The sequence below is a fragment of the Anopheles coustani genome, chromosome X (genome assembly GCF_943734705.1).
Source record: "Anopheles coustani chromosome X, idAnoCousDA_361_x.2, whole genome shotgun sequence".
Taxonomy (NCBI): Eukaryota; Metazoa; Arthropoda; class Insecta; order Diptera; family Culicidae; genus Anopheles; species Anopheles coustani.
Window position 1 is genome coordinate 6,056,163 of NC_071290.1, and position 27,171 is coordinate 6,083,333.

At 48.7% G+C, this 27,171-nt stretch overlaps 3 protein-coding genes across 3 annotated transcripts; 1 reads left to right on the top strand and 2 right to left on the bottom strand.

Annotated features, from left to right (window-relative positions):
- Nucleotides 1-1,086: 1,086 nt before the first annotated feature.
- Nucleotides 1,087-21,586, bottom strand: LOC131269674 (uncharacterized). The gene is made up of 7 exons (XM_058272160.1): nt 21,200-21,586; nt 8,665-8,995; nt 5,484-5,747; nt 3,976-4,246; nt 3,131-3,867; nt 2,290-2,758; nt 1,087-2,217 (listed from the first exon to the last, which is right to left on the bottom strand). The coding sequence occupies exons 3-7, from the start codon at nt 5,565-5,567 to the stop codon at nt 1,877-1,879; spliced, it is 1,902 nt and encodes a 633-aa protein (XP_058128143.1). The 5' UTR covers nt 5,568-5,747; nt 8,665-8,995; nt 21,200-21,586; the 3' UTR covers nt 1,087-1,876.
- LOC131268903 (uncharacterized) lies at nt 15,227-22,150 on the top strand. The gene is made up of 4 exons (XM_058271200.1): nt 15,227-15,484; nt 16,161-17,688; nt 17,756-17,947; nt 21,913-22,150. Exons 1-4 carry the CDS (start codon nt 15,227-15,229, stop codon nt 22,059-22,061), a joined length of 2,127 nt encoding a protein of 708 aa, XP_058127183.1. The 3' UTR covers nt 22,062-22,150.
- Nucleotides 22,151-22,495: 345 nt separating this feature from the next.
- LOC131268730 (adenosylhomocysteinase) lies at nt 22,496-24,768 on the bottom strand. The gene is made up of 3 exons (XM_058271001.1): nt 24,612-24,768; nt 24,062-24,252; nt 22,496-23,604 (listed from the first exon to the last, which is right to left on the bottom strand). Exons 1-3 carry the CDS (start codon nt 24,634-24,636, stop codon nt 22,522-22,524), a joined length of 1,299 nt encoding a protein of 432 aa, XP_058126984.1. The 5' UTR covers nt 24,637-24,768; the 3' UTR covers nt 22,496-22,521.
- Nucleotides 24,769-27,171: the final 2,403 nt, after the last annotated feature.

A 27,171-nucleotide genomic window follows, 5' to 3' on the forward strand; every position in this document is an offset into this window, starting at 1 on the left:
ACAGGCAAAGTCACGAAATCGGTCGCCAGCGGTGTCGTGGTGCCAACGTTTGGCCAGCTCCAGCTCCTGAGGTGGATTACTTTTTATTCGCAAAGTGTTTTTGTTATTTATTTTCGTTTTTTTTCGGACGTCAACCTACGGTGGGAGACATAACGCTGTCGAAAGGGTCGTGGACAGCCGGAAGCGGGGTGGAAATATACGACCGAACGTGTCGGACTCCCGGGTTCTCTCCCGGGTGGCATTCCCGAGTGGATCGAACGGCATCACTGGAAGCAACAGCTTGAGGCCACGCTCTTCTTCAATGTCTTCGTTAGACAAATCCTACTATAGTAATCCAACAAGGACCACTAAGTTCCTCTCAACGCATTCAGTTTTATGTGCTCTTTCCCTTAACCGAGCTTTTAGTTAACATACGAGAACTTTATACCTTTAATGCGAGGAACAATGATTAAATCGGTTTTTATCCTCTGTGCTCATCGGTTTGATTCGGTCTCCAATGATAGTTACTGTGCTGTATATTATAAACAGATGGAATGCCAAGTGGTTCAGTATTATGTCCACAAAACGGTTCAACGTCCACATTTAACTGTTTCTAATTGTTAGCGCTGCCAGAAAAGTATAGGAAATACAATCAAAGAAGGCTTAGTAAAATGACATGGAAAAGATTAGAAAAGAAATAGGGCAGTTGCAAGCAAGACTTTGAGAGAGGATGTTGTGGTGATAGTATTATTTTTTTAGGTTTATCGATGTAGTTTGATTGAAATTTGGTGAAATATAGCTGCCATTCGAACCATCTACTAAAAACAACTATTCCGTTACTTTCCGAGATAACACTTATCAATCACCTAAGCTTCGTATAATAAATTATTTCATAAACCGGGTTGCGATACTGTTGCGCCTAGAGGTATGCAACGGGTGACACATGGCGGCTGATACAATTCGTCCTTATTGGCATGGACATTCATACTGCATGTAATACGAAAACGATTATTTTATGCTTTAATAACAATAATTAAGTACACGGTAACATTATTTCAGCGATTGAAAGAATTCGGACACCGTAATTTGAAATCATTACAACCGCTGGTTTCATATCATCTTATATTCGAGCCACGAAAACTCGTTCGTGGAAGCTCAGTGCCTCATTATTATTACATTTTATCAATAGTCGCTGTTCAAAGATATGGTATCCTCGTTCGTATATTGTAATGTCTGTCAAGTGTGCTTCGGTGTTAGTGTTACGTGGGTGTATTTTGCTAACAGTGGCTATTACGATTCAATTCCCATATAATCATACCTACTTTCAACGATAACATTATCTTTTGATCTATCTTCGCCTCGCGGACAGTGTGTGGACTGTAGCGTTTCCGTTGCTTGATAATTGAAATCGGAAACCATCGTGATGATTTTAGTACGTTTGCCGACTAATACTGTTTCGAAAGCTGACGGCAGCTTGGTTGGTATCTTTCTGTCGCGTTTCGGTTGTAGGGGACCGCTGCGACGAGCATGTGGAAATTGTATGATATGTTTTATGTTCTGCACATATCGAAAGGGGGTTAAAAGAGAACAAACAAAAACTTCTCGACAAGGAATAGTGCAGTGTCGCACGAAACGGGAAAACAAACACAAATACTAATAAAGATAAAACAGGTGCAAAGTGTGCACCGTTAACGTTAGCCCGAGATGTTGGCCTAATCGGTGTAAATTTTGAACACGCGAATGTTCCGCCGTACGGCAACGGATGTTAGAATATTGCTACGCCCTCTAAATACTAGTATCGCAGTCTTTAAGTGATTTAAGATACGAGCAACACCTGAGCTAAACTACGCCGTTATCTAATACTACATCTTCTAAATCTCTTAAAAAAAACCGGCCACTACACTGCCGGATTTGCGGCAACGATTTTTCGCGAGCGGCACCGCTTCACCAGCAGCTCGATGGACCACGCCAGAATGCACAGGAAGATGCAGAACGACTGCGAGTGGATGCAGATCGCGTAGCTGTCGGTCCAGTCGCGGATCGCGCCGATCAACGGCCCAAAGGCGACGACGAACAACGCCTTGCCGACCATGTGCCAGCCGAACGCGGCCGGTAGCTTCTTCAGCGAAGAGTATTCGGACACGCACAGCGTGAAGTTGGCGAGTGCGATGCCGCGGAAGAAGCCGGTCACCGACAGCCAGATCATGACCTCGCTGTACGTGCGCTGGTGGGCGACAACTGTGCAACAAAAAGAAGTTTAGTTAGGTTCCGTTTCCCCGGTTCCAGGAACGCTTGGCGCGCTAAACTTACTCGAACGCGAGATCGCCACGAAGATGAGCGAAACCATGAAGATGTAGCGCTTTCGTAGCTTCAGCCGGTCGCCGATCGGTGGGACGATTATGCGCGCCGCGATGTCGGTCAGCGCCGACACCGACAGTACGAACGCCGTGTCGGTCTTGTCGAAGCCGAGGCTGGCCATAAAGAACGGCGTCACCATCTTGAAGTTCATCTCGGCCACGTAGAATATCGACAGGCCGAACAGGATGTTCAGGTAGATGCCGTCGCGCAGCAGCCCGACGTCCATCAGGGCGGTGAAGCGCTGCAGGAACGACACCTTCGGCTTCACCATCTCCAGTCCGAGCTCCGACTTGACCGTGTCGATGCGCTTCGGGCTGCGGGGCGGGAGGCGCGCGGCCGACGCCAGCCCAGACATGCCGGCGTGCGTGTTCACGCGCCGGATGATCTGATAATCGACGTCCTCCGCGTCGGTGTCGCCGGTCTAGAAAATATCGAACGAAAATTATCAAAAATGGTTCCTTAAGGCGATAATACGCTCCTCTTGCAATGAATTGTAACACCTGTTAAAAGTATTTCACTATGATTTTAAGAAGTTTAGAAACACAATGTACCGCTACTCTAACCTATGCAAGGGATGGAACAAATGGAAACCAATACGTAACGCTATATTAGTTGATCAAACTGAATCTTTTCCTCTTCGATGCGGAAGCCTGTTCTAAATGTATGCCAAGTGTTATTAGAAAATGTATTGAATCCTGCAATTCAATTTAATGTTTGTTTTGACCACGATGTATAAATCTATTGGTATGCCCAAGAACTGATTGATGGATTTGTATAAGTATTTGATACGTACGTCCACGTGGATGTGCAAGCAACTGCCGCTACCCGCAAAGTCCATTGTCGACAGCTGCGACACGACGGAAGCGCGTCGCTTGCGCAACGCCACGCTCATGCTCGCCGTTGACGCGATGCGCGGAAAGGACGGCCGGGTGCGCATTCCCGTGCCGGGCGTGCTGCCCCCATTCTGGACGCTCACGGACGAGGTGATGCGGGGAAAGGTGGGCCGTTTCGGCAGCCCTCCGGTAATGCTCGGCGATATGCCACCGCTGGCTGGCGTCGCACCAGCGCCACCACTGCTAATGGCCAGTGGCGACGGCGTGATTGGGGTGTTCGTGGACGCGGCGAGCGTTCCACCGTCCGACTGCTTGCGCTCGCTACCGACGCGCCGGGGAAACAGAAGCGAACGGATCTCCGGCAGCGAATCGTTATCGTCGTCCTCCTGCTCGAGGATAATGCCCATCGGGGGCGCCGTCTCGACGAGCTCGATGTCGACCTCCTCCTCCTTCAGATGCCACTTGATCGGCTGCAGTAGCATTGCACCGACCGTGGCGTGCATGGCGAGACCGCTCAGTACCAGCACCGCGCCCCGGAAGTCGTACAGCTCGAGCAGCATTCGTACCAGCTGTGGCATGATGAGCATTCCAAGGGCTGTGCCGGCCATCGAGAGGCCCACCGCCTGACCACGCTTCTTCGCGAAGTAGTGATTGAGTGCCACGAAGGCGGCCGACGTCGCCAGTCCCACGCCGATGCCTACAATGGTAAAACGAGAGCAAAAACGTTAGCATCGTTTCCCATCGGCCGTGGTGGTGGTGCTCCGCACTCTTCAGCCAGGGGCGCTAGCACTTTCTCCTCATGTACCGTTGATAACACTGTACGTGGCCAGTATGTGCGGCATGCTCGTTGCCGGCGACGTCAGGGCAAGCCCGAGCCCGCACAGTAGCGAGCCGGCGATGGCCACCTTGCGGTAGGAGAACTCCTTCAGCAGCGGCCCGACGAACAAACCGGACAGGTTCATCATCACGTCGAGCGTGCTGATTATGATGGCGGCACCGGTTGTGCCGACCTGCAGATCGTTCAGCAGGTCACCGAACAGCAGCCCAAACGACGGTTCGATCGAACGCGTGGCCAACTGGACGCAGGCAATGCAGAGCGCGGGGGGTGGGGGTGGCAGTAGAAGTGGTGCAGGTGGAGCAGGTGGTGGTGTAACAAAACAAAACAAAATCATCGGCCAGAGCCCACCGGAACGGAAATGGAAGGAAAGAGTGAAAAGAAATGCGAAAAGAAGTTTTAAAAACTAAAACACATAACAAACGAAATGATCGTCGAAAAGCTCAAGTACAAAGGTAAACCATAGACGCACTACGTTCAACACACTCTTTTCGATGCTCAACTCTACGCAATGAAACATACAGCGCATAACACATTCCAATAGCACATCTCACAATTTCTGTACATAACAACATTACAAAAGCTACACATGCAGATATAAATATTGAAACACTACAAAAATTGAACCTTGTTTTCTTCTTTGGGCGATTGGAAATTAACTCTTGTGGTATCATGTTAAATACGTGATTCACAACAGCTACGCTTTTTCTATTGCTTTCAGTGAGGACTTTTAGGCGGCTAAACAAATATTCATTCTCATTTCTAGATAGATATAAATCAGGTTTACGATGTATAACATAAATAAATAACATTAAACTGTTAAATGAAACATCCAAATGTTTCTGATTATTTCCAAGCAAAAATATTACTGTGATTATTTGTAAAACAGACGTATTTTGCAATTCTCTATATCGCAAACAAACAACTGGTTTGATAGTTGTATATCGCGATGTATCGCTAACGGGGGTTATTATAAATGTAAATCGGGAAACAAAGCTGTTAGTAGATATTTTGTGGGGCTTCACCAAACAAGCACGATCACGATATGAAAGCATGGCGCAGGCAAAATCAAAAGTGTCATTCCGATCGCGACGATGCAATCCGATTGCGTATCTGGTCCGAGGGGATTATGCCCATTTCAACTTCTCGACGGTAAACATCGCACCTTTTGCGCGAGGGTGTGAATTCTCGGTCCGGTGTTCCGCTTCCCGATCGAACGGATTAGCCCGTGGTTGACGATGTTGTTAGGCCGGCTCGAGAACCGAGCCGATGCGAGTGCATTGTTACCACGGAAGGTGTGTTAATTGTATCTAATAAGCACACGCAGGCAACCGAAATGCGAAATGATATTAAGCATCGTGTGTGGGTGTGTTACGGTTCTTCCGTTTCGTCTAGGGAATGGGTTCAACTGTAGCTACACAACGATACCGCTAACATCCAGATGTGTACGGTCTCTGGCTGGTCTCTGCCGTACTCACATTCACCAAACTAACTCCAAACGTGGCCATCCAGCCCCAGCCTCCGTCCGGGGCCACCTTTTTCGCGGCCTTGATAGTGTCCATAGCTGCGCTGCGTTCGTTTGCAGGCGACGATCAGCCCATCGGCTAACCCGATGGCCGTAATATTCCTTGTGCCCGCTAGGAGTTGACTGATGGGTTTGTACTCTCGTATTCGTTCGAGACAATCGTTTCGTTTCCTTGGTAAATCCTTTTACTTCTTTTGATCATTCGGTGTTGTAAAACCTACGACGACAGAAAGAAAACATTACATATTAATTCATCGTGAGGGACAAATGTAAAACATACATAAACACAAAACACTGTTCTCATTTTAGCAAATTTTCGCAAAATTCTCGTTTCGCTTACCAAAAGGCAACTAACCAAAAAGCACTGTTTCTGCAAAGTAACGCTCTCCACAACTGCACGACTCCACCGAGCCCGGTTGCGACTGATGGACAAATGTCATCCCTATCGTTTGCCGCGGGCAAACCGAAGTCATCAATTGCCTCTATTCCGTTATCATCGGACCCATGTGATACTTAATCCAATGACGACAACACAGCCGAGAGTAAAGCATACCACCGCAAAACCACAAGGAAACCTCGGCAGCATCATCAACAGCCGGCAAAGAAGGCGTGTGGGAGTGTCACGCGAGGGCAAACGACGGAGCGACAATCACCCGGGGCTCCTCGTTCTAACACGCGATGACTGGTGAGGAGCTCCTAACTGCGGATCGATGTGATAATAATTGATCAAATAAAGCGCAACCGCAGTCGATCGTTTTGATTCAGCCTTTGCTGTCCGCTTAACGAAAACGAGATCGATCCGGTATTTCACTATTTTTTCCGATTAATTTATCTTCCCTTCCCCCTGTTTGTTTCCATCGACAGTAACGCTCTAATGCGTCAGTTTTTTAAATATTGACGGCCATGCTGTTATCGTGATGGAATTGAGCATAAACTACGATGATGTGGACAAACGGGCCAAGCGATCGAATAAAACCGATAACGTCCTAAATTGGCCATAATTGAGGCACAGCAACGGGTTTTCCAACAGGTCCCGCACTGGCATGCCCACTGACATGTTGTTGCCGCCTGGACGGTCAGCGCCATCTAGAGTGTGCTAGGGGAAACTAGTAGCCGAGACATAAACGGTTGAGCGTAGTTTTTACTTTGATACTAAAATATAATTTAATAAAACAACTCTGCAACTACCCACAAACGAACCTACACCACCAGAGAACAGTATCAACAAGTGTCGAAACGTATGAATAACACAAAGTACAAATAATTGCACGTGCAAATAAATATAAAATTCCAAGGCCGCATTCATCAATAAATGCCACTTGCGTTGGCAGCACCCTTCGTGAAGGTATAGTTTGAAAAATTGTGCGCTTGGACAGGAAACTCGTCACAATTTGTCGAGTAGCGGATCAGTAGGCTGATGAGTAGATTAAAAAAGAATCATTCAACGCCAGCCGAAGGTTACGGGGCGAGTCGCAGTGCGGCGGCTGATAATGATCGGTTAATTGCTTCTCGCCGCGTAAGTCGAGCGAATCGGGAGACGAAGAAGCACGGGAAGCGACTCTACTGGAACGTTTACTCGATCAACTCGAGAAGACAAGATTTCAGTTAGGAAAACATAGGGTCATGAGTCAATGTTTTGCGCACGATCTCGTTCGAACCAGGTGAAACAAACGTCACACTTCATATTTCAGGGCTGCAAGTAAAACGAAAGCGCTAGGTAATTGAGTTTGGCATTTTCTAATGTGGAAGATGGGATGGCAGTTAACAGCGACGAGCGAGAGGAAGTGATCTAGCCTTGTGCAAGGGTTCCCCCATTCCAGTGGGGCCACAATATCTCCGATAATGGACCAATGATTGGTTGAGTCGCAGGCGCACGAGGAACACGTGGGATGTAACAAAACGCACGCAGTGAAACAAGTCACCGAGATACCAACGTCTCCGCCTATCGAAGATGGTATCTATGGACCGCCTATAATCTCTCTAGGCGCCCCTGGCCCCATTTAAAACTGTCTCGTTCGAATGGGCTATACACCCCGTCCTCCAGCATGCAATGTCTCCGTCGTGTCGTTCACAGAAAACAATCGAGATCAATCAATCAGAAGGAGATCAGATCACCAACATCGGCTCCAGTGACAACCCTCTGCACGATAGCAGGCTCCGGGAGCGACTCGCGTGCTGCTCGTTTTGTTTCTAGAGCTGGTGCCGATCACTGCGAAGGTCACCACAATTAAAACGGACTACGAAAGCCGTGCTAAGGTAATCCAACCTGCCTGTCTGGACTTTGAATACTACTCTGCCATGGCAAACCCTTCACTCTACGCTCGGAACGCTTATCAGAGGTACTCCACCAGTGGTATGTACCGATACTTCGCAAGGGAACTCTAGCAAACAACCACTCTCGACATCGAGATCCTCGGCCATGTGCGTGCAGGTCGGGAAGCGGGTCAGTTTGCACAGAGGGCAGCTTCAGGTTGACACGTTCGGCGGCAAACCAAAGGTGATGGGTTATTTGCATTCCTGTTGTGTGCCGCCGCTGCATCCTCTACTGAGGCGCACTGATAAGGACCTAAGCTGGACGCGGACGTGCCGAAACATGTTACTCCTCCCTAGGATACACTTACTCAGCTTTTAGGGCAGTAACGGGACGGTTTCAATGTGCCAATTTCTCGAAATACAAAAAAAAGGGCACCACTTCACTCTCGTCAACGTCAATAAAATCGAACGACACAGTCCGACTCATCGACCGGACAACAATCGATGTGCGTGGCGGCCACAGTGATAGCCTTCTGCGATAAAACCACTCGCCTGTGGCGACCTCTCGCTGTCCCCGAACGGCGACGAGCACGGGGTGACCTCTACGGGGTGCCAGATTGCCATTATCAACAATCCGTTGCCCGTTGCGTTGCGGGGAAGTCCGTTATCACCGAGGGAGAGAGAGAGAGAGAGACTTCCCATGGCCGATATCTGGACGCCATTGTGCCAAAATGTGTCACTTTGCATGAGCTGTACAAAAATGGGACGAAAATTACCCGCCCAAGGACCTGTCACTTTTGGAAACAGAATCGATTGCAAACTAAAAGCAAATTTCCTGATCAATCCTGATTGAGCTGTACATCCGTTAAGACATTACTTACCTATTCGTACGAATCGATGCGATGCTGATTAAAACTATAGGACTAATAATTCTATGCTCCACCTAAAAGCTCGGTTGATATGTTGCTGCAAAATATGTGGATTGTTGCGGTTGAACGATGGCAGGATTCTGCAGACCCTTTTTTTTTTGTTCGACACTTTCTTTTTTTCTTAGCGTTCTTCTCTACTTTTCGGTCCACGCAGCCGGTGCGATAAATTTTCCGATCATTTTCGTAGTTTTCAACACTGCCTGTTTTGCATTTGCTTTCACTCGTCAATGCGTGCACACACGGTAACACTAGCCTCGTATGGCTGATTCACGTCCGTACAGGTCTGTGGATGATAGGAGAGAAATAAAACGGTTAGAGTTGCACGATAAACTTATGCCACGAAGGTTTTCCATCCCCATTCGACCCAGTCAAAACAAAGTCTGCGCCTTATCGTCGTAGTCCGAACCGATTCTTGAAGGAAACGAGAGCGATGTGCCTCTGTTGCACTTTTGCACTTGCGAACACAATGTGCAATGCTGACATCGGCAGAAATGGTGCAAGAAGCGCATCAGAATGTTTATGTTCTGTACATGATGCACTAGAACTAACCGGACTGAACTAAACCTAGAACAAAACTAAACATAGCATTGCCACACGAACGAGCACGAGACATTTTTTCTGGCAATTTCCCGCGGCACGACCCGTACGAACTTCCTGTCGCCAATGATCTTGCAGTCAAGGTTTGACATCCACCGACGAACGTCAACGAAAATAGTTTTCGCGCGACCCACGAATTGCCGTGCGGAAAACTAAGCATCTAAGGCCCATGGTGAAGGTCTGCTGCCTTAGGTTCGTGAGCTCGAGGCGGAGGAAACGCATCTTATTATTTAAACATTCCCGGTTTTCCTTTTTTTTTTGTCAGGAAGCAACCATCTTGTTTGTCTGAAAGAAAATTTTGAAAAGCAGATTAATTTACCGATCGTTTTGTACAGGCATAAATTGAGACTTTACGATGTTTACCACTGGACCAATGATTGCATTTTGGTCCCCAACCGTTTTCCAAGCGTTGTTGAGAGGAACTGATCTTTATTCAAACGTCTCGATTGCCATTCGGCGACGATGTGACTTGCTTTAAAATGTCCGTTTGGAAAAGTATAATTATTTTAAAACAAACATCGACAAACATCGTCAAAGTAGAGCACAAAGTCCAACGGAAGCGTGGGTTTTTTCCTCAAAGAGCGTGGCGGGAAAACGACAGGCTGTGGGGGGAGAGAGTATCATGAATCAACCCTTTCCCCCTCCCAATATGCTCACCAACCCCGGGCGCGTGTGCCGGTGCAAACGGTTGTTTTTTTATTCGCCTCCCCACGGCGTCGCGAATGTTTAAGCTTTTATGATCGCCGTGCCGGTTTTCTTTTCTTTCCTTTTTCCGTGGCGTTTCTAATTTTAAGAACGCGACGCATGCGTCCGATTAAGACGCACGTTGGACGACTAGCGACACACCTGGTGTGTGGAAGCTGGTTAGAAGTGGTCGGCAAGCCGTTAAGACGAGCCGAAAATGGAATCAAGTTCAAGAACCGAGCAAGCAAGGAGGCATCAGCAGTGGGGTTCTACTTTCGAAGCTCAAAACAACCAAACCGCCGAAGCCCTAATTAGCCTCATAGTCGATGGTGGCTTCCGAAGAGGATTATGACGAATCGGTTTTGCCCTTTTGGGATGGGGGAGGAGAGAGGACGGAGCGAAAAAGGAAGTGGTTCCGACGTGCAAAGGCATTAGCTTTCGGCTAAGTGTATTTGCAAGCAATGCCATAACAGTTTAACGCCTTTTATGTGACCGACCAAACCTGACGCTAACGACAACAAGGTGGCTGGAGTTGGAGGAGAAGTGAAGACAAATATATTTGGAAGCAAAACTCTGAATTTGTTATTCGGTGACCCAATTTTTGTCGAACGATAATTCCGAATCGGATGCTGAAACTGTTCGCGTTTTGGTCTTCGCTAACGAAAACGCAAATCAGGACTCGAACAACGTAATTTTTTTACCGGAAGGTGGTCGCTCGACCACGCGTTTCCGTTAGTTAACGTCTTCTTCTTCGCGTCGCATGGATGGACCACGAGCTTTTGCGATGGTGGATGGCTTCGCGCAAGCCATTAACGTTATGCTGGAGCGTTTTGCGTGGCTGATTCCCAACAGCTGACTCGTGGTGGCGGGTTTGCTCCACGCGGGTACGCCTCAGTGATTTTCCCTTTAAATCCCCATTGCGAAAACAATCGCAACGCAAGTATCACTCACTTCCATTCCAGGCCGAATCATCGATCAGTCGGTTGGAAATAAATAAAATTCCAAGATCATCTCCGAGACTGCTGACAGTGCACAATCGGTCGACCCTTGGAATCGACTACTCACCCCCTTGCCTTCCAAGCCGAAACGGCACGGTTCATCGACACAGTAAACCGACACGCGAAAAACGACGGGCACGCGCGGCGGAAAACTAGACGGCACTGACTGACTGACTGTTCCGGATCCGGATCCCCGGGACGGTGACGGGGGTTTGCCTGTTGCCGGCGATTCGCTACTCACTACTGGCGCGCGCGCGCCCTTCGAACGATAAAACCCATCCGCGCGACAACACAACGGCGCGATTAGAAACGCCGCCGAGCGTGCGTGTGTTAGAGCGGGAGTGAGCGGGGCGCTAGATGGCAGATAGCATGCAGAAACAGATAGGTGGGAAAGAGAGAGGGAGAGAGAGAGAGAGCGGCATAGAAAGATAGCACACAGAGCCGTTTGAACGTTAGAAGAAGCGAAGAAACATTAGATACGCCTGCTGCTGGTGATGGGAAAACTCCTACAAGTTGAGAGCAGATCAGATCCAGCACTCTCAGACATCGATCACGTTAGATTAGAACAGGGGTCAACACACATTTCCTAAAAAGGGTCAAATGAGAGCGGGCCGGATACCTTACATGATGATTTAATGTTTTCAAAGTAACACTTAACCCTTTTGAATAGAGTACAAACTTTGTGAACAGAAAAGTTATATTAAAGATGAACTATAAGAAATTCCATCATCAACTTTTCTGAACATTATTATACTTATTTTCGAATAATTTTGATCTTTTTTTAATCAATACTAGGTTCGTTGTACTGTTAATTAATTTCTTTGATTGTACTTGACATTAATTCTGTACTCAAATTATTCTTAAGTAGTTTGGTTTTGCTTGCTTATAGTGAAAATAACTCAGCATTTTTCAATTCTTATATCGTAATGGGTATAAAAACTTCATTCCTTGAATGTAGCTGTTTTGAATGCCAAGTAAACGAGATTTTGGACAAGACTGGGACTTTTTAGCACGATCAATAATGCAGATATGGTAGAAGAATAAATAAAATAATAAAAGAAAATAAATCTTGATAAAAATAGGGATGAATTTTGGTATGAAGCACTGACATTTTCTTACAGACCGGATAAAATCAGTTGGCTGGCTAAACTTTGCCGACCCCTGCATTAGAGGATCGGATTCATTTATGTAACCGCAGCTCTGAAAGGCGTTCCCGAGAGAATGCAGAAGCAGCTCGCCTTAGGCAACTAACCAGTGTTGCGTAAGTAAAAGTGACGCAAGCATTTGCTCTCACACTTTTGAATCAAATCAAGTATTTTAAGCCAGGGGGTCGATCAGGTGAAACAAAGCTATACCTGCTTCCTATCCAACACAGAGTCCTAGTGTTCACTATCTATATTCAAAATATCTATTCGGTATGATGAACTTTTGACAGGCAAGGAAGATTTTTTATTTAACACTCCTATCAAATACACAGATGTATAAATTTTTAGCCCATGCATCAAGTATGCTTTCGATAGACTTTGCACCATTTTTTTTTCTCCGCCAGCTTCAAATGTTAAACACAAAAAGAAGCTTCTGGTTTGCGTAATAACTCGAGCTGTGGTGTAAGTAAACGTGGAGATTTGAGTTGTAAACGCGTGAGCAACGCAGCCGGAGTGATTCAATATGCCCATCCCTAGCTGGATGGAAGACGGTCGCCCTTTTCACCCGGGTCTTCTGGCCCGAAGCGCTATCGGCCTCACAGTGGAACGAATGGATGGCCAGAACTAGGCTCAAATTTAATTTATTTTGGCTAAATGGTAATTTAAAATTTATTTTAAAAACGTTTCACTTGATGATGCTTCATTTATTAATTACTTTGTCAGAAGACTGGTTTGTGCAAAAGTGTAACCTTCACGATATTTTAAAAAATCCATTGATAAAGCAGCTTCCCAGGAACTGCTAACTTTAACTTTAACTTGAAATTAGGGTACCCACTATCAAATCAGCTGTTCGCAGCATGGAGACCAACTAATCTCATGCGTGCCGATGCGAGGAGGTTCACCAAAAAAGTAGGTCATAAATACCGGTTAGCAATTTGAAACGATTCCCGATATAGAGTTTTTCGCCATTCCTGCCCGCACGGAAGATAATAGCAACACCCAACTTAAATTGGGCGTAAGGGTAAAGCCCACCCCCACCCTGGGGAATGGGGTGCTCTGTGCACAAACGGGCGTACGCTTGTTGGCATTACACAGCGTTTGATTTTTTGGAAATCGCTGATAAGAGGATTCACGACACGACAATCGATAACGGGCGGAGTGACGCGCGACACAATAGCATGCAAACAACCGTGGGAGACGGAGCTAATTTATCAAAAACAAACCATTATCCGTTCGAATGCTGTAATCGTAGCAAAGCAGAACAACCCCACGCCGGAACGCGAAGAAGAGGTACAGCCCGGGTCCGGGCTGTGGTAAGACTACAGCGCGCAAAATTACCATCGTTACCAGTCGTCCGCAAAAAGGCCATCGGTGTGACAGCAGACAAATACCGAGCTGTAACATCCGCTGTATCAACAAGTACCGGGGAAGGGACTCCCTGGTAGCTCTTTCTCTCTGCCCTACAGCCTCAGATGAGCGGTGGCAGTAGATTCTTCCCAAACGACAGCAAAAGCGTGCACCCATAGGTAGGCCAACACCACCAGCTACATCCTATGATAGGCGATAGTTCCTCACCACACCTGTGCACACGTCGCGTTTAAACAAAAAGGTCCCAAAAAGAATCGGCACCCCGGCCACCGGACACTAGAGGCTCGAGGTTCGTCGACACAACCGCACCAAGCAACCGGCAGTCACGTTCTGGGCGTATGATCAACCGGCGGCGATGGATTAGACGGCACGTATCGGCGAAGTGTTGCCGCTAGCACGGCCGACACCTTTTTTTTTGTGGATGGAGATGAGTACCCGAGCGCTTTTACGACTTGGATACTTGGACTTCAAAACGGCAAGGTAAAGGTCGCCCATGTCGTTTATCATCGTTTTTGCAAACGGCCAGCGGAGTAGCACTGAATGCCATCTCCCAGGGACGTATGGGCAATGTTATGACATCCCAGAATACTAAAAGTGTCTTCCACAAATCGAAAGTGTTACTTTCTGCTTACACTATTTGCTCCGTGAGGTTTTCGTAACCGAACTTCTCGGACGTCCAAAGTTTGCCGAGCGTGCCAAGCCCTAGCCTCCAATACGGTGTTTATGGCATCGATGCAGCGACCTTCCTCTGAAGTGCGGCATCGTGGGGATCATACGGCCATGTGGTGTTGAGTTGGCGATTTATACTTTGTAGGGCACGAGCGTTCGGTCCTTGCCTCGAGTGCACCCTGCCAAGCTTAAGCCTCAGTATACCTTGCAACGTGTACCGTGTGCGGTGTGCCAAAGTCAATCAATGAAATCATGTGACAACTGTGGGCCCACGGAAGGGCACATTTCGCACGCAAAGCAGAAGGTCCCGCGCACGTCACCGCAGCATGGTATCGGGGCGGCCTATCTTTCCACGCGGTCACACCAGAGAGATATAGAGAGGGAAAGAGAGAGAGCGCTCTAGCAAGGGAGCTCGGCTTAATAAGCAATCAATTTTGTAGCTCCAGCGAGTGTCGAACTGAGTGTCGGTGTGCGCCTCCTAAAACAACAAGAAGTGCATTGTAGTAGAGCTCGGCAGGGTGGCGCACGTGAAGGCGGTGACTGCGGTGAAGTCGCCGTTCAAGAGATTGGGTACACACTTGCAGCGTGGGGCTGATGATCGGCTCCAAGCACATTCGGTGGGGCTCCAGGCGTAGGTCAAACCCTACGGCCGTGTGATCTCTAGTGATTAGCGAATGCGAGCGGGCGGACGATAAGGCGGAATACACACCCGCAATACCCGCCGGGGGCGACGTAGGCACTCTAGCCCACGGCGTGCAAGATACTGTAGGCACAATCGCTGCCCTACACATCGAACGGGCAGCGCAAGAGGAGCTCGCGAGCGCACGCCCGACGGACGTATAATTGTGTAATTAATCGCGACAATCTGCTCAGTTTAGATTCCGGTCCTGGTAGCGGCGGGCGGCATTACCGCATCGGCATTTCGCTCGCGCTTCGATTATCTGCGCACCACCGGATGACCTGATTGGATCGGGATCGGGCAACACTGCGCGACGGCTCAACACACAGCGGGGCAGGAGAGCGTCAGAGAGCGAATCCTTTCACCGAAGCGCCATGAAACCGGACGCGTCCGGCTCGGACGACGACGCGGAGTACACCAACCAGGCCACCATGCGCATCGACGACCTGCAGCGAGGGAAGTACCCGGTTAAGATGCGACCGAAGCCGGTGAATGGCGATGTGCGGGTGCCAACAGCTAAAGTGCGACAGCATCCAAAACTACCGAAAAATCGGTCCCAGCTCGGCAGTGACTTCGTGGCGCCGGACGGAGGCTGGGGCTGGATGGTGGTCCTGGCGGCCGGATTTTCCAACGTGAGTAGAACGAACCGGGCAATTAACAGCTGCTTGATCAAATAGAGTTGTGTTGCTCACAGTCAGATGCCCTCTTGATGAGTCGTGATGTTACGGATTCATGAACTTTTAAAACGACCATACATCGTTTTACAAACCAATATTTAAGTCTGGTAGATGTCTTCGACGATACTTGACGACCGTACAAGTTAAGATGAAGTATCTCCTTTGAGACGGCATATCTCCAACAATACCAGAAAGGACGGCCATAACCAGACGATCTTTTATAACACGAACAGCAGTTCTCGACGCTGTGCGCTAATGGCCAAACAACGCGAACTTATTTCCTGTCATGATCGAACATTCTGGTTCTGATCTTCCACTCTGGGACAAGGGAGATACAGCTGTTCGCCGGTTAACAACACAAGGAATTTGCTGGACTTGAATGTTGATGTGTCAAACACTCCAAGATTTACCAAAGAATCGTAAAATGTCAATTGGAGGAGTTGTAGAATTTGATGTCGGTGTGTTTGTTTTGTTTTGGTCAACAGATCCATCCATCTGGAGGGTCATGGATCGTTAAGATTCACGAGCTCTTGGATCGAACGCGAATGAATTTCAGTTCTCGAACAATCGCACAAGACACAACTCTACTATCAAACAATCTCCTCCTCCTTTTCCTCGTCCCTCTTCGCAGCTCTGCACCTTTCCGGTGCTGCAGCAGTTTGGGCTACTGTTCAAGGAGCGCATGTCCGAACTCTCGATCAACGCGTCCGAGGTGACGACCATCATCAACACCCACTCGGCGCTGACATCGATCGTCGGGCTGGCGAACGGGCCCATGTTCCGCCGGTTCACCTACCGCCAGGTGGCGTTCTTCGGCGCACTGCTCGTCGGTGTGGCCGTCACGCTGACCGCGCTGGCGAGCAGTTTCACCGGCTACATGCTCACCTTCGCCATCCTGTACGGTGCCGGTGTCGGCATCAACGCGTCGGCGAACTCGCTCGCCCTCAACACGTACTTCAAGCAGAAGCGCCGCATTGCCACCGGCTTCGCCTGGACCCTGACTGGCTTGGGACCGATTGTGGCGCCCCATCTCATCACGCTGCTACAGCGCCACTTCGGCACCAACGGCACGGTACTGTTGTTCGGCGGGTTCGCGATGAACGCCGTAGCCTTGGCCCTGCTGTACCAGCCGGTCCAGTGGCACGCTCGGACACCCGTCCCGACCGGCGATGACCCCAACCTGCCGGCGACGCCGGCACCGAGCGCTCGCTGCAGCTACTGCCAGAGTGCGCACGACCCCCGGGGAGTTCCGTTCAACACGCTCCCGATCGAGCGTAGCCGGCAGGAACTGCTCGGGTATGACGCGGTGGTGGAGACCGGCACACCGATGCTGTCCCGCGCCAACGATGGCTGGTACTCGCGCAGCTCGCTCCGGTCACTGTACGGATCGCGCCTCAGTCTCACCACACCGCGCTACCTTTCGCTGCGACCCTCGATGCTCAACCTGGGCGACGTGAAGACGTACGTCGCAAGCCCGGCCGGGGTGGCGGTAGGCAAGGTCACCATCGACGAGTGCCACACGGAGGACTGCCCGACCGTGCAGGCCGAGCATGAGCCCCTTCGTCGGCCCACGATCGTGGAAGGCCTGGACACTACCGGCGGCGGGTACCACGGCCCGCCCAAGGCTTCGACCGTGGCGGCCAATCTGTCCAGCCTGGCGTCCTCCAATACACCGCCAGCACTGCCGCGCAAACGCGACAACCCGCCTGGAACTGGCGAAAAGGATGTCCTCAAGCAGGCGTCCAAGCGGCTCGCCCAGCTGGTCGAGGACTCCAAGCGCACCTGCACCTGCTCCGAGGTGCTCAAGTCACTCATGGCCGACGATGGGCAGCAGCAGCCGGCAGAACCGCCGCCTCTAACGCTGCTCCAGCGCATTGCCATCTTCTTCGACCTCGACCTACTGCGAGACTTCGTCTACCTCAACATCATGGTCGGCATCACGCTAGCGAACTTCGCCGAGCTGAACTTCTCCATCCTGACGCCGTTCGTGCTGGCCGACTTCGGCTGCACGCGGGACCAGATCGCCATGGCCATGTCGGTGCTCGGCGTCACGGACATCACCTGCCGGTGCATCATACCGCTGCTGGCCGAGCGCATCAGCTGGCAGAATCGCACGTTCTTCCTGATCGGCGTTATCAACATGGCGCTCGGGCGCATCGGTAAGTTGTACAGCAGCCGGCGCGTCACTTCGCCACGGCCTAACCTCAACCTCTTTCGCCCACCCAGTGCTGGCCCACTTTCACAGCTACCCGGTAGTGCTGACCGTTGCCTGCTGGATCGGGTTCAACAAGGGCCTACGGACGGTCTTCATGGCCCTGGCCATCCCGTCCCACGTATCCCTCGATCGGCTGCCCGGTGCCACCGGCATCCATCTCCTTTTCGCCGGTCTATTCTACTTCTTCGTCGGACCGCTTGTCGGTAAGTTGCACACCGTACCACCACGAGGACCTGCAGCCAACAACTTGCACAACACTGTTCCTCCGGCAACAACTGTCAGCGATGGCGCTAGACACACTACACGAGCTACTTGGGTCTTCTCGTTACTAAATAATGCAAATCGCGGTCATTCGCTACCATCGGATGTTGTTTACATACGAATGTGGCAGAGCTGTCCAACTTTGGTGTGGATGGCCGGAAATTTCATGGTGACTACCCTTGTGCCATGGTGACTACCCTTCGATTCCATCGTAACCGTTTTGAGAAAGATGTGTTTTTGCAAGAACGAACCGTGAACTGAGGAAGAAGTTGTGAGATCCACTTCCAAGCCTGCCATCAGCGGGTATTACGAACGGCTAATCTCCTAAAAGGTCAGGTGACACGCAACTCTCCTCAGAGGGAGGACATTTTAAAAAGAAAACGAAACCTCCACCTACTTTCTCCGTTTCGTTCCTGGTTTCGCTCTGTTTTCAAAGATATAAGACACGAGACCAGCAGGTGTCTCACCAAGTGTCTGACACATCCCAGCCGTCGCACGTGTTGTGGGGGAAGTGCTTTGAAGATAGTCACTTGTCGATCGAAATTTGAAGTGATCGAACCAGAAGTACTTGAAATAAATAGTAGAAGTATAGAGTAAGCAGCATACTATTTTAAAGCCGTTTAAAAGAAAAGTGTCTTTATCAGACCTGATAGAAAATGGATTGGATGTTCTTATGTGGGCTGGAAAAAACATAGTCAACAGCATATTACCTCAGTTTTCCCTACATATTTTCGTCTGCAGTAAGGCTGATGATGTATAGTGGGAAAACTAAGTGTAAAGTAGATGGAGTGAAATAATGCTTCTATTCAAAGTACTCTTCTCTACAGAATTCACAACTATCTTTTCCCTAATCAAAAAAACTAAGCAAACCAGTTCTGGTTCGACAGCCCTGTCGATGCAACAAAAAAAGAGTCGCCGATCGATAATGACTTTACGGCGCACAGTGATTTCTTGGCATTTTGCACCCCAACAGAGACGACGCGCGTCTTCATGCCCTCGATAATCACATTACATTATTGCGCTTGCCCCTCCCATCGCGCCTCCCTGCCCGTCGAGCGTCCCTCCGGAAGCCGGTTGGAAAATCAATATTTCGCCTCTGAAATGAACGTCCCAATGCCAGTGTGAAGCTACTACTGCGTGGGACGTGGAAAAACCGGTTTGTTGCAAAGTTGAGCACTACCTCATCATCGGGCCCCATGACAACCGAATTCATTGTGTGGTGGAGCTCGCAGGAACAGGCCGTCGACTAATTAGCAGTTGTGTGATGTAAACAACTTACTCGGAACACTTAGCCTGGCGTCTGCACGTCTGCAAGCATCCTCCAGCTGCACCTTTAAGGTGAGCCACCGTTGTTCGTTCGCGGGAAAAGAATACTTTGTTCGCCGTCTTTATGTTTTCCTATGAACACTACGAAGAACACGCACCGCGAGACGAGCAACAGATGATACTGAAGTATCGAAAGTGCAGCCAAACAAATTGACAGCTCACTCGATCGATCATCTGACGGGACGGTTGGCGTGTGCGTGATGTTCGCGGAGACGCCGCGGGGACGCAGCGATTCTGAAAACAGTCGCGTTCCGACACACAGACCCACAGGGCTAACAAAGGCCATCACCATAAGAGACGAGCACATGTTCTTGAAGCATGCGGTTTTGCCATTCGCAAGCTCTTGCTTGATACCCTTGAACTTTGACCCGTATACATAACCTAGGATAACAAAAATAAGCTAAACCTAATGCTGCAGAAAGGGGAATCAGGGGCAAAATTAAATATTTCACATACAAGCAGAGTGAATGAATGTGAATGTGCGTTTCCTCCGTTTTTATGCAAACATGTATAATTATTTCTTTGGCCGAGCTTAAAGGGCTACGATTGGTTCTGCGAAACACGTTATATATACTTTTGTTTCAAATATGCTAATGAACCCTAGATGAAGATGGATTAAACTCACACTTTACAAACACACGAAATGTCGTCACAAGATTTCATCCTTAAGCTGTATTGCGTAAGCCATTATTTTGGAGTTTTTTTTAACAAAATTTCAATAACCACGTGCAATTATTCCTCTTCTTTTTACCTCACGATGGAAAAAATTGTATGGCAATGTTTAAACAGCCTTTTACTAGGGTGCAACGAGACATACAATCAGCATGATGCAACTCCCTAAATATTGCACCTAGAAAAGGAACCTAAAATGGCCAGCTCTATCGTTTCAGGATACACCTTGTAGTAAATATAATTCCATAAAGATAGAGACAATTGCCGTAGTCAATATTGGGAGACACTTTTTTTTGATAATAACCCTTGATTTAACGCAAACACATGTGACGGTTTGTTTCACAACTAAAAATCACCATTCCAAAAACTGGCCTACCGATTGCTCGACAGAACCACACTTTCAAACACACTCCAGTCTCGTGACTCGATGAGGCACATTGTGTTTTAAAATATAATAAAAAATATCAGCACGGTTGATAACTAGCAGACCATGATGGCGAAAATGGTGGCGCATGGTGAGGTTCGTTGCACTCGCATAGAATAGCGCTGTTCTCGAACTGTAGAGCCAAAACCAAAATGGATGAGCCTGATCAAACTGGTGTTCTGTTCGGTGAACAATTGTAAAATTACTGTCACACGCTGGATCGATAGCTGGAAGTGAGTTTAAGCGAGAGTTCAAAGGCACACGGATAAGACAAAGGAGACAAAGAACGGCTCTTAGGATGAACCGCGGGTGGCGCCGGGAAAACCTGCTGCCGTCTCGAAGAAAGGCACCGAGCTAAGAAAGTGTAAAACCCGTACCGTGGAGTAACTTTTCCGCCAAACCGCAGCACAGCTGATGTGCACATGACGCGCACCAGCGAAAGAGGATGCGGGAAAAAACAATCGTACGGACGCACCCATACTGCCAAGGCGAAGGGGCCCACGGACTTCTCCAGCAAACGAGCAAGGGACATGAACCGCGAACCGTATGGCTTGTGTGTGGCTCGACGATGGCGGCGCTTTGCAAAACTGTCGGCAATTATGGCCACACGCGGCGGGGGCAATGAACCGAACGGGGATTTATTTCGGCAGCTAAATCCTCTCCCCGCATAAGCGAATTTAACTGCGACCAGCTTTACTTTTTCACTTTCGCTTGTAACACTAGCGTCTTGTAGGAAGAGAAATTTGGCGGCATGAATTAAGGAAGTACGTACCGTTTTCCAGTCGGCATTGCTACGCTCGACGCTACACTTGCTTCGCACTGGTTTCACTGGCCGTTTTCCATCCGGTCCGTACCCGATGAGCCATTCTTTTACTTTTAGCCGACTTCTGCAAATGCTTCCACATGCGCACACGCGCCGCTTAAGGCACACTGGCGGATCGTTTACGGTGAACGCTTATATCTAGAACGAACGCACGCACACACCGCTCGTTGAGCATGAAGCATCATCTTTGCGCACGCACACCGGCGCGCACGACCGATGCTGCCGACACATATGTTTTCTCTCCTCTTCTTAAAAACCATGCCATGTTGCGGCCCGAGCCTTCAAGTTCCTGGTCCACATGATCGGAGCCTCGCTGGGAACGGACTGTCAAAACGGACGATGAGAAAGCCTGGTCGACCACCGCTGTGCCATTGTCTGAACGTGCCTCATTTGTGCTAGGTCCGGGCAAGTTGATCCTTGCCAATCTGGAAACAGCTGTGTCAAAGATTTTTAACCCTTATGTCTACGACCAAAACATAATTCTGCCTGTTAGCCATAATACTCAACCTGATGTACATTATAACTAACAGAAACAATACGCAAAAAATATAGCAATCGAAAAACAGAGAACAAGTTGGGTTTAAAAGGCAGAATGGTAGGAAAAATTAAAATTAAAATAAATGTTTTCTAAGACCACGTTCTTCGCTTCATATCCATCACAGGCTTTGTGCGAGATGCGACCAACTACGCGACCACACTGCACGTGCTGAATATCGCCACGTTCGCGATGGCAATCAGCTGGTGTCTGGAGATGTACTATTTCACACCCCGCCAGCGCCAGCGGCAGGCAGCGACGAAGTCGCCGAGCTGAGAGACCTCCCCGCTGCTGGAAGGTGAATAAAACAAGGGTGCATTTACTACAAGTAGGTCTATCTAGCATCTAAGAAGGTTGTCTGGCGCTAAAGCCCTCCAGCATCTAATCTAGTAGCGTTAGTTGCTGCGATGAATTGTATATCTAGTGCAGTTATCTACCGGCATATATGTAGCCTAAGCATCTTTATAGCTGTGTAAAATATAACTTATATATACATCAAATCATTTTAAAATGGTTTTTCATTTTGCAATTATCATACCTACGTTGACTACTAATGGGAAGAAAACCAGACCAGAGCAAGAAGCACATTGGAGTTGAAAGCGAAAGAAACCTATAAGACATGACATACTCCATTGTTCCTTATCCATTCCCTGGTGTATGTTCATTTCTATGAATTCCAGAAATCACACGATTGAACGTTAGTGGTGAAATTTATTGCTCCAAGCTGAAAACGTCACTAGTAACGGTAATGTTCCGGTTTGTACGGCCCGTCCACCGGCAGGTTCAGGTAGTCCGACTGGTGCTTGGTCAGCTTGGTCAGCTTAACGCCCAGCTTGTCCAGATGGAGGGCGGCCACCTCCTCGTCCAGCGTCTTCGGCAGCACGTGCACACCGACGGCGTACTGCTCCCGGTTTGTCCAAAGTTCGATCTGTGCCAGCACCTGGTTGGTGAACGAGTTCGACATGACGAAGCTGGAGTGGCCCATGGCACAGCCAAGGTTCACCAGGCGACCTTCGGCGAGCAGGATGATGTGGTTGCCGTTCGCCAGCCGGTACCGGTCGACCTGGGGCTTGATGTTGACCTTCTCCAGTGCGTTCTTCTCGAGCCAGGTCACGTCCAGCTCGCAGTCAAAGTGCCCGATGTTGCACACGATCGAGTCGTCCTTCATGTTGAGGAAGTGCTCGCCGACGATGATATCCGTGCAACCGGTCGTGGTGACGAAGATCTGTGCCTCGCGGCTCGCCTCTTCCATCGTCGTCACCTCGTACCCCTCCATGGCCGCCTGCAGGGCGTTGATGGGGTCGATCTCGGTCACCAGCACACGCCCGCCGGAGCCTCGCAGTGCCTGGGCGCATCCTTTACCGACGTCGCCGTAGCCGGCAACAACGCACACCTTGCCCGCAATCATCACGTCCGTCGCGCGCTTGATACCGTCCAGCAGCGACTCCCGGCAGCCGTACAGGTTGTCGAACTTGCTCTTCGTGACGGAATCGTTCACGTTGATCGCCGGCATGCCCAGGCGATCCTCGCGGAACATCTTGTACAGGTTGTGGACGCCGGTCGTGGTCTCCTCGCTTAGGCCGCGAATCTCCCCAAGCAGCTCCGGGTGCTCGGCGTGTACCAGGTTCGTTAGGTCGCCTCCGTCGTCCAGGATCATGTTCAGCGGCTTGCCGTCCGGGAAGATGAGCGTCTGCCGGATGCACCACAAATACTCCTCGTCGGTTTCACCCTTCCACGCGTACACCGGGACACCCGCCTTGGCCATTGCGGCGGCCGCATGATCCTGCGTGCTGAAGATATTGCAGCTGCTCCACTGAACCTAAAATACAAAAGCAAGATTAGCATATTCATAGCTTGCAATCAGATGGGCGATGGGCAACAAAACGTGTCTAAGATAGGTTTCTCATTGAGTACACTTCGTCACTCAACGTATACAAAAATATGTCGACAAAAAAACATACGACATTCTTGATCGTTACTTTGTGCGTCACTAGCAGCACGGGTCGAAGCTGTTTTGGTTTCGTTATTTCCCAATCTCCCCATGAGGTGTCCATAGGAAAACGTTCAACTCATCCGGCGAGCGGGTCAAGGCTTCCCAGGGAAAAGGTTATCAGCACTTCCGCATCGTCTGTTACGTTGCGAGCCGTCAAAACCATGCTACTTTGGGGTGGCAACATTGATTCGCTAACCGTACCGCGCTGGGCCAAGCCAGGGGGTCATCGTTGTTTCGAGATAGTTTTGTGCCCGTTTGGTCAGTTTGTTGTTCGGCAACGTACCTCCGCGCCGAGCTCTATCAGCGTTTCGATCAACACGGCAGTCTGGATGGTCATATGCAGGCAGCCGGCGATTCGGGCACCCTTCAGGATCTTCAGCGGGCCGTACTTGGCGCGGCACGCCATCAGGCCGGGCATTTCGTTTTCGGCCAGAATGATTTCCTTCCGCCCGAACTCGGCCAGCGAGATGTCGGCTGGTGAAGCGGCAGACAAACAGAAACGAATAAAAAAGAAAACAAATTCAATAAGAACATTTAGCGAGAATTATTACGTTACAAACATTACCCGTGCAATAACACCTCTTATCAACAGTATTTCGATCGCGATTAGTCGATCAGTTTAACATAGTCTTTTCGAAGAAAATGAATATTTTTAATAACTTTAACTTTCAATAAACAGCGTTATTTTAAGAATACCATCTGCACATCGATTTCCAATTGTAATATGCTACTGATTTTAACACAAAACTCAAACTTCTGTTAAGATGATCGTTTAACATTTTCAAATCCCTTCCCAAAAAGCCGTTATCAGTCTTGAACACTATCGTACTTACCGACTTTGTACTGTGGTTTCGACATTTCCAGGGAATGTTTGATCGAATGTTGCTGGATGCTGCTTTGATTGATGCACTATCTATCCGCTAGGATTTCACCACAGTACGTCGCTGCTTCCAGTGTCCGGAGGAAAACGTGTGTTGCCTCCACGGTGCCGGTAGACTAAGTGACCTGCCTCGCCACATGTCGTGCAGGAGGTAAACTTTCCTCAAGTTGCGGTTCAGAAGAAGCGCGAGTTTTCTTCGCGATTATCTCTGAATCGTCAAGCGTGTGACAGCTGGTGCTGACAGTTGACTTGCAGCACGCTGTGTTGCGTCGTGTCAGGCAGCCTTTATGCTCGAGGTACGGAGAAGCTTTAACCGTTTATACCAATTTCGGTGGTCGAGAGACATTGTACGTATAGCATTTGCCTAGCAAAAATTTGAATTAATTTATATTTAATTGCACGTAAAGAAATCTATGGCCTTCAGTGTTGATGAAATGTTGCAACAACTGTAACGGAAGGACATTTAAATTCAGCTGTTCCCTGCAGCTGGAAGCATAAACTGAAAGTCTTATAAGAAACCCCATACCTGAGGCCCAGCACTACATAATCCAACTGGATACACCAAACCATGAAGGCTCGTCTGCCCCGCCCAATGTTACCGCGTAAAACTGCCGGAAGCAATGCCAGACACGTTGCGTCTGCATTTTTGCAAAATACAAAACGAGCTACTTAAGGCAATTTCACTAGAAAGTTAATCGTAAAATGTTTTCATTCAGCATCAACCAAAAGAACTCGTCCCTTTTAGGAGCCATCTGACGTCATAGTGGTTGTGTAGGTGCCATATTTTTATGCCATGCTACGCGACCGCGCGCACAACATTACTACTACGGGTACACTGTCGTATATGGATACAAACCAAGGTGGATATAAAGTGAGAGGTGGGACTATAGCATCGGTTTAGCAGGCATTATAATTTCTTTCTTTTGAAAGAATTTTCATCAAGCCATACAAAAACGGATATGGTATGAGAGAAAAGTGCAAAACCCTACCAAAATAAATAAAATATTCGCTCTAAAACTGTATGTCATAAATGGCATTCTGGCACCCTCCGGTATTACGAACTGCTGACCACTGATCTATAATATACCGTCTTTCGGTTACAGAAACTCTCTTCCGAGAGAAGCTAAGTGATTTTGGACCACATACACAAATAGACTAAATTTTGTAATTTTATTTTTCACAGAATCTATATGATTGAGATGAACCAATCTCCAACAAAATTGTTCCTTTCGGATCGGAAAACGGACTTTTCGTTTTTGATTTGCTACACCATTTCGAATAATTGAGGGTGTTTTAATTGAGAGGACGAAAACGACAGAAACTGTCACATTTCTCGACACGATCCCATACAAAAGGCAAACAACACCTTTGAAAAAAGCGAAAAAATGGCTACCCACGTCGTTTTGTTTCCGTGCATCGTCTCGACACGTCGTTTTGGGTCGTCGAGACGGCCAGCCATTTTTTCGCTTTTTTCAAAGTGTTGTTTACCTTTTGTATGGGACCGCGTCGAGAAATCTGACAGTTTCTATCGTTTCCGTCCTCCCAATTAAAATACCCTCAAATGTAATTTTTAAGAAAAGAAGACTGTCAAATTGACGTTTCTCGGTATCATAAAGCGTCAAAGTATGGAACTATTAAGATTGAGATGCTATTGAAACAACTTTCTGTGCATAACACAAAGTTTTAACACACAGCTTTATTGACACGCGGTCCGCATTGGACCGTAATGGCGGACCTTTGAGACAACCTGGAGGTTATGAAAACCTTGATAATAACGATAGTGTGTGTGTGAGACACGGCGAGCGGCCGAGCATAAGAGGACCGTTGCGGCGTTCGGCAATCGTACCGATCAGTCCGCTTCGTTAGTTAGTGCTGGGCGTACGATTCTGCCGGGCACGCGAGGAAATAATCCTAGAGCTCCTGGGAGCGAGCGAGTTTTCCCTTCCCGTCCCTCAGAAGGCAGCGCCTCCCTTCAGTGGTACTTGCAGGGATCGAGGAGGCGTAAGTGTGCAGTTGCGAGCAAAGTTAAATCAGTGTAAATAAGTTCGGACACGGATCCAAAGTCACGCAGCATTCGCACATCCGACCGATCGGTGTGCTTCAGTGTTCAGTCGAGTGCGACCGCTTCGAACGGGACAATCAACAAACAACCACCGCAGACCGAAAAGCAGAACGTGGGAGAGGGACAGGGAGGGCGTTAAAATATAAAACTTTTTGAAAATGCCCATCATTTTCCAGAAGCCCCGGTAAAACGGGTTTCTGAGGCGAACCGCATTTTCTACCAACCGTCGACTTGGACAAGCCGAAGTGAAATTGTATAGTCACTACAATTCGTGTGTCGTTCTCACTGGAAAGGAATATTCCACCAATGGATTCTTGGAAACTGGGCGAATTCATAAGTTGCTAATGGTTCCGGTAATTAGCGAGGGTTTCACATATCCATAGAGGCAAGAACAACACCATCTGGCTGGTGAAGACATTTATAAAAGTTTTACACGCATGAAACAACCTTC